The 15,696-nt window shown below is 37.3% G+C and overlaps 1 protein-coding gene across 1 annotated transcript in view; it reads right to left on the reverse strand.

Moving 5' to 3' along the window:
* Window positions 1–11,208, reverse strand: part of LOC107104402 (metal transporter CNNM2-like) — a 53,351-nt gene extending 42,143 nt beyond the window's left edge. Inside the window, exon 1 of the mRNA XM_015404396.1 lies at window positions 11,088–11,208. Within this exon, the coding sequence (XP_015259882.1) occupies window positions 11,088–11,208 (121 nt within the window). The remainder of the gene's footprint in view (window positions 1–11,087) is intronic.
* Window positions 11,209–15,696: the final 4,488 nt, after the last annotated feature.

The raw sequence follows: 15,696 nt of genomic DNA on the forward strand, positions 1-15,696 counted from the left end.
TCCATCCATCCATCCATCCATCCATCCATCCATCCATCCATCCATCCATCCATCCATCCATCCATCCATCCATCCATCCATCAATTATATGCTTAAGCCTGAGAACCTCCATTTAGGCCTACAGAGACAAAACCATGCTCTTTTCCACCATTCCCAGATTTATTTATGGAATGTAGCTTTGTCATATTTTTCCATAGTGCTGTTTTGCTCTCTATAAATAGTCATGTAAGGCTCAGAAAGTTGGGGTGGGAGTATAAGAGGTCAATATCTGCTGTGGACACTCATCACTGTACCCTCACCCTCCCTCCTCTCCAGCTTTACTCTCCCCCTATTTTTCCAACTGCACTGACAAATATAGTGCAATGTTAGGGTGATGGGAACCAACAGGATGATCTGTCTCTCGTAAATTTACCTCCAGTGGAAAAAAAAAAAGATCAGAGTTTCTGACCCATTTTTCCACTGACATGGATAAAAACTACCCTGATACTAGTAACATGCTGAGGATTTACAGCCTCCTTTTGTAAACAGAGTCTGAGTTCATCCAACAGTGACATAATTCTGTGGTTTGAACTGTATTATCTGGAGACATGGGCAGGGATCTGTGTCTGTCTGTGTTTGTGTACCATTCTCTCCTCAAGTATCACAGATCATACAGATACATCAAATCCCAAGTGGGTTATTATACAACAAACTGATAAATAAGGAAATAAACCATCCATTATTAGTCATGCAATGAGGCTGATACAGCTCCTGATGCTTTCCTAACCTCTCTCAACAAATCTCATTTTGCTAGTGCTACTGTGAAAAAGCTGTTGTAAAATATTCCCCTATAAAAGCCAAAAACACAAGAAAAATTGTGCTAATTAAAACCGTCACCTATTTACCTGGTCTAATGACAGAGTTTAACTGAAGAGGCAAAACTTCGATCATTCGACTAAGAGTACTTGATTAATTCCACCGGGGGCAAATTTTTTGAGAAGAAAACAGAAAAAAAGAAATAAAAAACTGAAAACATATAATATAGTAGGGGTGAGTATTGGCATGGGTGTTGCCATACAATATGTGTCCCGATACTTTGGTCACAATACAATATCATCACAATATCACTATATTTGCGATATTTTTCCCAGCTATCAAATTTAAATGTATAGATAAAAAAGGAAAGTGCTGTATATGTTCATCAGAAGATATTGATGATTTAGTTATTTTGGTATCCATGTTGTTTGGGTATGAGTCAGTCCACGTCTTCCACTGGGACTGCCTTAACTACAGCTATGGTGCTGAGCCACACAGCAAAAGGGATCCACAGCGCTATCTGCTAGAGTGGAGTAGAGGTAGCCCATTTCCCCCATTGGTTAAGGTAAAATGATTTGTTTTTAAAAAAATCAATATTAGGAACTGAAAGATCGATATTATATCAGGATGCCAAAAATCACAATATATTACCAAAACTATTCGTCCCCACACCTCTAACTAAACATGGAGAAGCAGCATTTAGTTCCTATGCTCCACTTATCTGGAACAAACTTCCAGAAAAACTGTAAAAGTGCAGAAAGCCTGAGATCCTTTAAATCAAGACTAAAAACACAATTGTTTAAGATTGCCTTCGACTGTTCTAGTTAAACAGTTCAACTGAAACATCCTTAGTTCAACTTTCCTTATTTCTTTTGTCCAACTGTTTTTAATGTTCATTTTTGTTTCTGCATTTTTTATTTTATGTTATTCCTACTTGCTTTGATTCTGTTTTAATTTCCTATATTTTAATCATGTAAAGCTCTTTGCATTGTCTTTTACTGAATTTTGCTATACAAATAAATTTGCCTTGCCTTTATATATAAATATATATATAAAAAAACATGATAAAAATATGACAGGAAGCTTGGAGAAAAACAATAAGAATACTAATAAAAACAGTAAAAAAAAAAAAAAACAATGTTTAAAGAAACAGCCACTCTACAAAAAGTTAAAAAGTCAAATGGCTATTTATAAAAAATATTTTTTTTATATCAGTTTGTTTTACAGTGAGGCACGACAAAGCGACACCCTGAAATCATTACGTCTAAGAACATTTTTAGCTATACATCTGAAAGAAACTTAGTGGCTAGTTTTCAATTACTGATTTCATGAAGTTCTGTTCTGCTAAAAAAAACATTTTGATCAAATTTAGATGTATCTACAGTCACCACTTATTTTTCTTCCACTTCCCATGTAAACTGAACATTTTATCTTTCCAACAGTTACATTTAGAGTCAAAGAACATAAGGGCTTTGTCAAAAAAAGAAATTTCTCTCTGCCTCATTAGAGCTTTACTGATACAGTTAAATCCTGCAGGCTTGTTTTGCAGACTCATCTGTAAAAATAAAACCCAACTAAAAAGCAGTACAGTATCTTTCAATTACCATTTTAAAGGTTGAATCTTGGCTCATGTAATTCTTTGCAAAAACCTAGAAATGGACAAAAATGCCACTTTTGTGTTCTACAAAGCAATGATATTCTATGGACTGAAGAGACAAAAATGGGACTTTTTGACAGTGGGACCCCTTTGGTATAGCTAGCTCTAAACACCATGAGTGAGGTTGCTGTTAGATTTAATAAAATAATTAGTAACTGTTCAATGTTAAGACATTATATGCTCTTATATATCCCACTAAAATATAAAAGCTTGATTGACATATAATACAGGAAAAAGCAAAGCTTAATTACCTCTTAAATTTGAGAGGCTCAGTATTCATAAATACAAGTGATTATCCATGATCAACAATGTAGGAAATTTACTGGTCTCAATTTAAATTTACAGAAGAAAACAGTATGTTAAATGCTAATACAAATGTTATCTTATAAAATATTCAAATTAAATGGTAAATTAAATAGTCATAACGAGAGCCAGTGTCGGTCTCCCTACTGCAAACCTGTAAGGATCACAAGAAGGGAGACATGGATTTCTCCAAAGGTTTGTTGCTTTTTTTGGGAACTGGGTTTTTAATCGGTGAAAAAAAAGATGATAAGGCTGCATCCAATTTAAAGGGAGTGAACATGATAGCAGGATATACAGACAATGTAGTCAGGATTAAAGGTAATGCAAGTGGTAGATTAGCACACTATCCTAAAAAAAGCTGTGATCTTTGCACTTAGAACTCCTAAATCTATACAGGGATCTGTTAAGTCTGGTTAAAGTTCCCCACCAAACAGCCACCTCCAAACATGAACATGAAGTTATGTAAAATGTCTTGGTATGCTGAAGCTTTTAAGTGTTGCTCTTCCTGGAAATAAGGACCCATGTCGACCCCTAAAGGAAATGAATTCGTCATAATCCCCCTTTCACATAACTTTACACTTGGCACAATGAAATCAAACATCTTAATTACTCTAAAGGTCAATGGCTGCATGTTATATGTCACTAAATCCAGAAGTCTGCATTGCATTTAGTCATTTTTAACACACTAGCGGCTACTCCAATAGTTAAAAAAGCATTCCTTGATGGTCTTTACATGGGCTGTTCCTGAGCTATCCAAAAACCAGTTAAGTGTGCATCTTTTGCTTTGAGTTTACTTACAACTGTGTGCATATTGAGTCACTGAAGAGACTGAAATACCTGAGTCCAATGATAGGAAGGATTTGTTTCTAAAATACTTTAAATAATATAACTTCCACAGCTCTTAGAAATGGTAAAGGTGATAGCAAACACCTCCAGGCCAATGAGTGGTGCACTCGTGCTCTCCAATCCAATCCCATCCATCATTAACTATAAAACACTTTAAAAATCCCTTAAGACCAAAGTGCTGTACATTTAGCAACAGCAAACTGATACACAGACCCAGAGGACTTAAATTAAATAGAGATGAGTCAAAATAAAGAGATGAGTTTTAAAGGGTGCTTTAAATTCAGACAGAGAGATAAAGTTTTTAATATGCAATGGAAGGTCATTCCTGTTCCATGTGGGTTAGGAACCTAAATCCCATCATGACAATTCCATATTTTTGGAGCTGCCACTGAAAAAGTACAATCCACCCAAAAACTCAAGAGGCAGTTGATTAGCTGAAGCGACTAAATGAAGGTGCAGCATCTCAGAAAGATAAGATGGAACAAGACCATGGAGAGACTTGTGTTGCTCTTGTTTCATAGTGTTTGCCAGCTGGTTGCCAGTTCCACGAATATGAGTCCTAGAGCATTTTTTTTTTTTTTTTTTGCATTAGCATTCAAGGCAAGGAAAGTTTAATTTCATAGCAAGTCACAGTGAACCTGGAAATAGGCAGATTGATATGTGTAGAACTGGGATGTCAATCTGGGACGGCTGCCGTTCAGTCTGTCCGTGAAAAGGAGGGACGTTTAGTACAATACTTCAAGCTGATTGGATGAGGTGCCAGCTTGTACCCTCTTTCCCTTATACGCTTTCAGCCAATCGTAGCAGTGAATCGTGACGTTTCGTGGGCTGATAAACCAAACTTTTTCCAAATCTTGTCAAAAGACAAACACATCCATCTTTTTCATCTACAAATGCACAAAGTGCTTCTCTTTGCTCTTCTTTCAAAAGAGAAATTCTCGCTATTCTAGCTAAAACTGAGTCAGTAGTGGTATCGGCAGGTGAGTCCTCCAGCACAGCCATGTTTGTAATGCCCCAGCATGGCCCCTCTGACTGTCATCATTCCCAAATGTCCCGCTCCAAAAAACACGGCTGGCATGTCATTGGTCCTACCCGCTGGTTTTTATGAGACAGATGTATTAGCGGGAGTCTGTCAAAATGGATTTGTTGCATGAACTCAAGAATGTCAAAAGTACTGTACTTAGAAGGAGAAAAAAACATTGCAGTGGCATTCTCAGGGTTCCCATTTGTGTGTGAGTGCAAGTGATGAATCTCGCTTCCAGAGAGCATCTTAGTTGTAGAACCTGGGTAGTGTACACAGTTGGAGCAGTTGGAATATAATTTTTTTTTTTTACAAGTTTTTATTTATTATTTTGGAGACAAATTTGAAAATAAGATTCAAAACCAGTTGATTGCACAACCTAATGTTTGGTAAAATGACATATTGTGCTGTATATTGAATATGGGATGAATATACCAACTTTTTTTTCATTAGCGTCACAGCTCATTGTAGTACTGATTCATATGCAGTTCTTACAAGTTGTCCTGTTGTGCAACACATGCCTCTAACTACGCAGAACAATATTCAAAACAATGAAACAACTTTGTATAATTTGTTGCTTAATCTGACTTGTAATTTGTGGGGGGAAAAAAGAGTCTGGGCTCCCGCTGGTGTTCATTGGTCTCTTAAGATCCTACCTAGGAACAAATATAGCAATCTCCAAGCAGAGTGAGACACAGTTTTTCTGACTCTATACTATACTACTCTGCAGTGATGTAGAACATGCTGACTGGTGTCCTGGCAGACCTTGGCACACAACGGCAACCGAACATTATAGTCCAGCAGCCTTAGAAAAGACAAGTGACAAAGAGGTTTACACTAGTGATAAAACTGATAAATTAGCCAAAGCACTGCACCTTACTTACTCTAAGATGATGATGGATTTGATTTTGAAAGATAAAAGCAGCGATTTCATTTCATTTACTGCATATAGTTTAAATTGACAAACTGCTTTCTAAATTGAATGCCAATTAACCATCAGAAATGGATCAGACGGATGGTAGATTATTAAAATTAGCTGCAAGTACCGGTTCCAGTGCGTCACATGTTCAACCTAAGATCAACACAGGTTATATCTTCACAAATACGGAAAACTGCTATAAATATTTCCTCTATTGAAAAGTATACATGACAATTTCTCAGCAGCAAATAGTAGGCCAATTATTCCGCTCATTCAAAGGAAACGAATGGAGAATGTAGTTTTTTTATACCAATTTTAAATTAATAAATAAAATAAACTTTGAATCATTGCATTAGCAGACAGGACTGACAGGTAGCTATCTAATATTGAGAACAAAATGGTGGTGGGTGCAGTGTTTTTAGGACTTTAAAGCCTCCTTTGATTTAATAGATCATGATCTGTTGCAAGGTAAACTATGAATACGGATTTGATTTCACACCTCTTAACTAGATAAGAGGTTATGTAACTCTTAGATCTCAATCCATATATTTAATGTAGATTTTTCTTTACCATTTGCAATGTGGTGTTCTCCAGAGCAGCTGATTGGGACCTTTGCGCTTCTCACTATTTATTAATGAAATGTCGTACAGCTTTAAAAAGTGCAATATAACTCTCTATGCAGATGACTGCAGTTTTTCAAACTGTAAGTAATAAATCAGAATTAATTCACATAGCAAGGTCACCGTTAACTAAAACAAAATACTAAAAGATAGAATTGAAAAACATTTTTGTTAGCTGAAATAAAAACATAAACTTCACCTTGTAAAAAAAAAAAAAATCTGGAACTGTAATTAGATTTTACAAAACTAATTAAAACTATCTGGGATTTTATTTCTATCTCTTTCTTTCTTTAATTTTTTTTTCTTTCATTCTTTTTTAGCCTTGCTTCTGATAAGTAGGTAGTATTACATAAAAGACTAAAACTTTAACTGAAACTAATAAAAACTGAACTGGAATTAAACCCATAAAATAACAACAAAAACTAACTACTTAACAAAATCTAGAATATACTAGATATTATGTATATTTAATATATTATATTAAAGCTCAAACTGAAATGAAAATCAGAAAATGAATAAATCAATCAAAAACAATTTGGTTTTAAATGTGTCAAAAACAAATAGAATGCTATTTAAATCACCAGGCCAGTGATGAATTTGGTATTATGCTAAAGGGAATGGAAGCTGGCTTAATTACACATTTAATTCACCTGTCTAACTCTGCCCGGTTTCTCATCACTGCTCATCTGATCCACCAACTCTATTTAAGGTGCTTGCATCCAGTCGTCAAGGCCTGATTATTCTTGCTGTCTCCAGCCAGTGGTGAGTTTTTTTTTTAGAGTTACTTGGTGTTTCTGATTTACTGATCCTGACCTGTTCTGTATCTCAACCACTGAGCCTGCCTTTTACCATCTGAACGGTTTCCCTAAAGTGTCTTCAGGCTCCTAGACCTCTGAGCCTGCCTGTTCCTGTTCTGTTTGCCTGACCTGGCTTCGGACTCCTGCACGTTCTCTGGAGTTGCAGCATCTGGGACACTCTGGGCGGTAGCCGCCACATCTTGTTGGCAGCCCATCGGCTGGATCCTACCTTGTTCTCTGGCTATGGACTGAACTTTTAAATCATGTTAGTGACTCACCTTCATAATCTTCTTACGTTAGATTTACGTGGTCACTAACCTGTGTTTTTCTCTCTCCAGAGTTTCCTGCCTTATATGCCCTAGCCGCTGCCACTGCAGAACCACAGATTGGTGTTTTAAATAAACACTTTTTGAGTAATCCCACTGTCTTGCCTAAATACGGGGTCCTTCGGTTCTGATTAGTGACAAAGGTAGAGCTTTTAAAGTGACTTTTAATGAACAGCTATCTTGGGAAAAAATTATGAAGGTCAGAAGAGACCAAAGATTAAGTTTGGCGAGTTCTTAAAGCAACTGACATGATGCCATTATGATTTCAATTGGTTGCATGGCTTTAACAACATGGTATCAGAGTAAAGGGGCTTGAATGAAAAACTTTTTAATTTGAAAATTATACTGAAGCCTAAATTAATTTCTCTATTCTATGTTTGAAATGTGAAAAAGTCCAAAGGGTGTGAATACTCATGAATTGCAGCTGAGTCATCTAGGACCCTGTCTGAGCCACATGAATCCATCCTGGTCTCATCAGGTTAAAGAGGATATTAAAATATCGCTAACATCTTTAGTAGTTTGCAGTAAAGATCGTTGTAAATTTTAGCCCCATAAAGACTTTTTTACTAGATGCTGCCTACAGAAGCTGGTTGTTGTGCAACATCCTTCACACTGTAAACACATTCAAAAGAAGTCCCTTTTCTATTGATAATGTCAGTGCCAAGTTAAAGGCACTCGCTTGTCTGTCCCTTAGAACTAGATTGCGCAAGTGCCACAATGGTGTCCCATTTAAAGGGGGACGCCACTGGGCCTTCTATTAATGGCACTAAGGCTTGCTCTGCTCTGAAAGGAAAAATGTGACTAAATCTGTACCAAATTCAGAGGTGGAAGATTGGAAAAGCTACCTACAAAACGATGACTTCTTTGAAATTTATATGCATCTGTCCACAAGCTGTAATGGTTTAATGGCTAGAGAGCTTTTCTCTTCTATCCGAGGGGAATGCTATGCAATTCACTCTTTGATCAACTGAACGACTGACAAAAAAGGCATTTAATGCACTGAAACACTGCTCCCCGAGTTGAACTAAGAGAACAGATCATCTTTCAGTTGCCTACACTGAAATACAGCAAGTCTAATAGAAGTGTGACAAGATTGTTTTACCACTAGATCACGTAAGAATCTCATATTGATCATTAAATAAAACCAGCTCTAAGAAGTTCAATCCTGTTGGTTCCAAGCTGTGACTTTATCTGCAGAGGGAAGTTTAAGCTATTATTATGAGCTCAGAATAGAAAATGAGCTTTTAGCTTGATAAACTGTTTTATTTAAGATTTATGCTTTTATTTTGAACTAGGAAGGAAAGCAGTTCTTGACATAATATGATGCACTGATACAATAAATACACCTCAGGGAACACTAACAAAAACATTTAAAAAGCCATAAGCACTTAAAAAAATTATTTGCATCACAGAATTTTTTTTAATTCCTCAGAGAAAATATCAAAATATCAGTAGACTAGCTGCAAAAGATTTGTAAGCAGGTTAAGAAACATCCAATAAGGGTGAATCTGTTTAAATAATCTAGACTGCATTTGCTCATTTATAAAATAAAAAAAATGGAAATAATTACACTGATCAGACCAGAACATCATAATTTCATGTTAAACTAAGATTCTAAAAGATACAAACTGAAATGCAAGAAACCTTAAATCTGTTAGAAAAGGACTCAACCATAAGAAAGAACATTTTAATACTCTCTTCTCCATTAGGACAACTGGTATGTTGACCGCAGAAAAATTAAATATGGATAACATATTCTTAAAAGATAGTTTAGGCTGAGTTAAATATTTCGTCTATCTGTCAGATCAAAACAGCATTGCTAATTATCATCTTTATCCAAAAATACTGTTATTAATCTTGATAGCTTGATATTTTTCTTAAGTTCAAGTGTTTATGCTCAGTAATTTTAATGCTGAAAATTTCTTGGACAAGAATTTAAGTGTTTAGGCACCTAATCATGCCTGCAATTTGTAGAAAAGGGTGAGTGTGTGTGCTTTCTTTGTTTAGAAAGGATATTTGTCACACTTCTTTCTTTCTCTCCAGCAAAAGTACTGCTATTGTTGCTTTCTACACATCACTGGTTATTTTGATACAGGGGCCTGCCTGTTTTGCCACTAAAATTAAATACAACCCTAACAAAAAAACAAAATCTAGCTCATTCAATGCCCTCCTGAAGAAAATAAGCTTTAAACTTTGTCATTTAATCTCAGTTCAAATTGATTTCAAGCTTGAGAGAATCACTTGGAGAACAGCTGCAACTACAAAAGTATTCAATTTATTTATACAGGGAACACATTCTTCAAACTATTTCTATCTAAGGAACCAAGCTGATTTCGAGGACTCATTGACTCAGCAATCCCTAGCATCCCCAGCACGCATGTAGCGACAGTAGAGAGGAAAACTTCCTTTTTAACAGGAAGAAACCTCCAGCAGAACCAGGCTCAGTGTGAAGAGCCATCTACCGAGGGGGACTAGGGTTCTAGGAAACAAAAGCAAATAATGACATTAATGAAATACGTTCTTTGGTGCACGTCCCAAGGCAGAAGACTTTGATGCTGTGAATCCACTTTCACTTGGATGATTAAAGGATTAGAGTGGTCTTGCCCCAGATCCCGGACGTTGGTGGTGGAATAAGCCAGAGGGTGAGTAGGACTGATAATACTCTGAGAGTGAGGGGAGAGATGGGGTGCACACATGTGAAAGCTGGGCCAGAAGCTAAATGAAGGGGATCTGGAAGATTATTGGTTTCGGAGAAGGTGTGGCCCTGAGTTGTTTGGCTGGAGATGAACAAAGGATATCAGAATCAGAATCAGAAATACTTTAATAATCCCAGAGGGAAATTAATTTGGTTATACGCTCCAGTTACAGTTTTATATGTATATATATATATATATATATATATATATATATATATATATATATACATACATACATCCAACTACATCACAGGTTGTTCAAGTGAAGCTAATAAGAGTTTTCCAGATTGACTTTTTTCCCTTAAGCTTCATACTTTGAGGAACATTGGGGAAGAGACATCACCACAAAGACCAAAGAAGACAGTGTGTAACAGTTTAAAGCCGAAACAGGTCACTGTCCTGAGCTTTGAACATCACAGAGCTTTGTAAAGTCCATCATCTGATGATGAGAAGAGAATGGGAAAACCACAAACCTGCCAAATCAGACATCAAACTGACAAGCCCGGACAGAATAGCATTTTTCTGAATAGCACCTAAAAGGGGGGAATCCTGACAGGAGGATTGTCGCCATGTAGACGGCAAGGGAATCTTATGGGAATAAAGTTAAAACCATGGGGAAAAAGATAAGACCAAATTTAAACACGTGCTAAATTTAAAGTTTAGAAAAATAATTTATTCGTAATTATACAGGAACAAGGAGGAAAACCCACTCTAGGAGGAGGAGTTTCGTGACCAACGGAGCAAAACGCAGTGATCATCTGTCCGAACGGTCAGTTAACTGAGTTCGCAATAAAGGCAACTATAGAGTGCTGGTGAAGATTCTCAGTCATGTAGGTCATAGGCATTCCAAAAAAGTAAAAAAAAAAAAACAATCCACTGGACGTTTTTCCAAGTTTGAAGACATTTTGCTTCCCATCCACAAAGTTTTTTCAATTCAAAATATCAGGAATAGCGTTGAGTTCAAGGCAATATAAAGTACCCAACAACTCCTTGTTTTTGTTTAGAAAACATGCAAAGACCCAGAGGAACGGTGCCAGCACTGTTCTATGTGGGCCCCCCGTACTGCAAACCAACCTATCTGAGACACAGCCCTGTGCCCTCACATACTGTGGGCGGCCCGTGAGTAGTCCAGAAACCACTTGGACATGTTATGGCCTGACAGCTCCAGCTTGTCCCTTAGGAGTCCTGGCTGAATGGTGTGGAAAGGACTGGAGAAATTAAAGAACATGATCCTCACAGTGCTTCCAGGTTTCTCAAGGTGAGTCAGAACTCAGAGCTACAAGTTAAAGCTGAGTCTAAATTATGATGTAATTTTCTACTTGATAAAAATGAATTACAGTGGGATAGTGCACTCAGTTTTACTATAACAGCCTAGTCTGTGTGGCTATTAAACCTGGTGTGTGCTTAGAAATAAAACTTTATTGATCTCACAATGGAGAATTTAACTCTCTGCGTTTAACCCATCCCCTTGAGGAGCTTCCACTGTGCGCACCTGGGGAGAAGTGTGGATTTAAGAGTGCCGGCTGCGGGGATCGAACCAGCTACTTGTAACCTTCTCAGAGCACAAGGGCACTGCTCTAACCACTAATCCATCCCTACCCGCTTAACGCATCTGTGTAGAATGTTGCCAACACAGGATTTGCAGCCTTTATTGGGCAAGATTTTCCATGCTGTGTCTAATATAATGGTTAACTTTTGGAGGTCATTGTAGGGCCCAGACCGCAAGATCACAGCAAAACACTACAAGTTAGAGTAGAAAACATTTTTGATTCAACATTTTTATTGCCTTTTTGTGTCATCCAAGAAGAAATGCCATCTCTTTCCAAGAGCCGTTCAAAATCATTTGATCATGGGGATTACTTATGGGCCATATTTCCACTTAGTAACAAACTTTCCTAGCTGCATGGGGTGGAAATTTCAGGCAGCCATGCAGAGGGACATGGATGCAAAAATAGGTGGAGCAAATATCCTTTATTCATGTGGAACACACATCCATGCGAAAGAGCAGGGCCTAACTAAAATCAAGCTGACACAGGGCCTCGCACCCTGCCTGCAATGGCTATGCACTTACCTAAGGGCTTGCACTGTGATATTGCAAAAAGAAAGAAAGAAAGAAGTGAACTTATTCCTAGTTCCTACTTTAATTTTTTTTATTGTCAGGTTATTTTCAAAACCTTGTCTAAAGAAGAGGAGACATCACCAACAAGAGTTCTGCATGTCACATTCAACAGGTTGCATGCTTGCTTCTCTTCAGAGAACATCACACACGTTAGGATATCTGGCCAAAACAATCCAACATGATGAATGTCCCTGATGTATTTTCTAACACAGTAGGGTGACATCCTCATGAAGATGACTAAGGCAGAAGTTCTCAAACCAACGCCTCAAGTACCACCGCCCAACGTGTTTTAGATGTCTCTTCTGTAGCACACCTTATTCAAATGATTGCATGACCTTTTCAGCAGGCATTGAGTGCTGTAGAAGCCTGTTAATCCTTCTTTTGTATATAAGTCAGGTGTGTAACTGCAACATAAAATCTAAAACAGGGTTAAAAGCCACTGGACTAAGGTATCCACACAGAGAAAGAGTAAGGGTAAAGATGAAATGGTGTAGGTACCAGAGCTGTTTGGGTGTTCAGACCTGCTCAGGGCCCTGCCGCTGCTGATGATGTCAAAATAATGGCAAAGCCACTCAGAAAAAACTTATTGCACCCCTTTCATGAGAATCAAGACTTTTAGGTCTCTATTTATCATAACATATATTTGCTATTATCTTACATCTCCGCTGGCGACCTAAAGTAGTCAAAAGTGGAAACAATCATTTTCAGTCTTGACAGAAAGTACAGACTGAGCTGTGATTAACAGATAACGATTGCATTTCGCTGAAGTCTGCAATCTGAAAATTAGATGTTGCTGAAATGTATACACTGAAGCTTTAAAATATATCACATATTTCATTTATTATATTCCTACTGTACATGTCAACATCAGACACACAGTGACCAGTGGCGGCTGGCCAATAGAGGGCACTAGGGTGCACCACTCACCCAATGACCTTGATTAAGACATTAAAAAACAAAATTCAATTATAAAATTTGAATATTTCAAACTATATAAATATATTTTTAGATTTGCAAGATAAATATTTAATCTTTAATGACGAGTAAAGCTGTTTTTTAGTCGGATTGGGGACGTATTTCTGCCCTAGGGTGCAAAAATTAAGTTACTATGAGAAAAAGCAGAGAGAGCATAACGTTAGAGATTGAACAAACATATTCTGCAGAGTGGGAGAATAGAGAGAGAATGAAGCAGATTGATGAAAAAGGGGTCCCTACGTCCTCCAGAAGTCTAACCATATAGCAGCATAACTATAGAGATAGCTCAGGATAATCTGAGCCACTGTAACTATAAGCTTGATCAAAAAGGAAAGTTTTAAGCCTAGTCTTAAAAGTAGACAGGGTGTCTGCCTCACGGACTAAAACTGGTAGTTGGTTCCACAGGAGAGGAGCCTGATAACTGAAATATCTGCCTCCCATTCTACTTTTAGAAATTCTAGGAACCACTAGTAAACCTGCAGACTGAGACCGAAGTGCTCTTTTAGAAACATAATGCACAATCTTGTCTCTAATATAAGATGGAGCTTAGCCATTTATGGCTTTATATGTGAGAAGGTGGATTTTAAATTCTATTCTGGATTTAACAGGAAGCCAATGAAGAGAAGCCAGGATAGGAGAGATAAGAACTCTCTATTTAATTTTTATCAGAACTCTGGCTACAGCATTTTAGATCAGCAGGAGGCTTTTAACTACAGTTTGTTGACTTCCTGATATTAAAGAATTACAATAGTCCAGCCTTGAAGAAACAAATGCATGGACTAGTTTCTCAGCATCACCCCTTGAACGGATATTTCTAATTTTTTACAATATTGTGCAGATGAAAGAAGGAAATTCGAGAAACCTCTTTGACATGGGATTTAAATGACAGGTCCTGATAAAAAATAACACCAAGTTTTTTTTTACTTTATTTTCTGACACAGTTTAATTCCATCCAAATGAAGTGACTGACTAATCATCTTCTATTTTAAAGACTCTGGTCCAAAGACTATAACTTCTGTTTTCTCTAAATTCAGGAGCAGGAAGTTAAGAGTCATCCAGGATTTTATGTATTCAAGACATGCCTGTAATCCATGTAATGGGTTAGCTTCATCTGGATTTATAGACAGATATAGCTGAGTATCATCAGCATAACAGTGGAAGTTAATCCCATGTTGTCTAATAATACTACTGATTGGGAGCATGTATATAGTAAAGAGAATTGGTCCTAGCACTGATCCCTGTGGTACTCCACAGATAACCCTTGAGCATGAGGAAGATTTGTCATTAACGTGAACAAACTGAAATCGATCATATAGATAACATTTAAACCAGTCTAGTGCTGTTCCTTTAATTCCTTCAAAATATTCTTTCTAAAATAATTTTATGATCAAATGCAGCACTAAGATCCAACAGGACGAGCACAGATACAAGTCCATTATGCGAGGTCATGAGAATATCATTAGTGACTTTCACCAGAGCTGTTTCAGTGCTATGATGAGCTCTAAAGCCAGACTGAAACTCTTCAAAAAGTTCATTATGATGTAAGTGGTCGCACACTTGTTAGGCAACTAGGAAAGGAAGATTGGATATAGGTCTATAATTGACCAAGTCATCTCGATCAAGAGACACTTTCTTCAGTAAAGGTTTAATTACAGCAACCTGAAAAGCCTTTGGTACATATCCCTGTAACAGAGATTGATTAATCACATCTACAATGGAGGACGAGATCAAAGGGAAAACCTCCTTAAATAACCTGGTTAGAAGTGGATCTAACATCCAAGTTGAAGGCTTAGATGAAAACAATAGTTTTGCTAACTCTGAAAGTTCAACTGGATCAAAGCAGTCTAAACCTGGTTCAGATTCTATGGCTACCTCAGATGCTGCTTCACCTTCCAGAGATAAACCAACCATAGTTAGTGGAGTGCTAATAATCTAATTTTTTATAAGATCAATCTCAGTTATAAAGAATCCCATAAAATCATTACTGCTAAGGCAGGTGGGATAAACAGTTCAACAGAGCTATGGGCTCTGTGGGTGTACCCCGCCTCTCGCCAGGAGAGCTGGAGATAGGCATCAGCACCCCTCGCAACCAGCCCTCATATAAGCACAAAGGAAAATGGATGGATAGGATGGATGAATCGCTATAATCAGAGAATCTCAGAAGGGAAAGATTGAAGTGGAAATCTGCACCATAGTCTTGTTTTGTGAACCACACATTAGAGAAAGAACATAGACACCCTCTACACATTTCAGTTGTAAAAAAAAGGGTTACTTAAGCTTAACAAGCTTTATTTTCTTGGCAACCTTTATAATATAACCGACATATACCGAAGCTTATTGTCCTTACATGAGTAAATGTTAAAAATATGAAGTGGAAGGGAAACCTTTATGAGTCATTGTATACATGACACCATAGGTCTTGAAGACAAGTCTAAAAATGTCTTCTTCAAACCCCTAACTGTTATCAAAGCGCTTTGGTCACCCTGCTGCTACTAGCCAGTGATGTTTGACTAAACTCACACACACATACAGTACAGTCTCTCACACACACTGCTGGGTAGACATTGTTGTTCATTCAGAGAAGCAGCTTGCTGTTGTAGCTGGCTGCTTTTGTTGTTGAAA

This window comes from Cyprinodon variegatus, unplaced genomic scaffold (genome assembly GCF_000732505.1).
Source record: "Cyprinodon variegatus isolate N-32 unplaced genomic scaffold, C_variegatus-1.0 Scaffold1724, whole genome shotgun sequence".
Classification (NCBI taxonomy): Eukaryota; Metazoa; Chordata; class Actinopteri; order Cyprinodontiformes; family Cyprinodontidae; genus Cyprinodon; species Cyprinodon variegatus.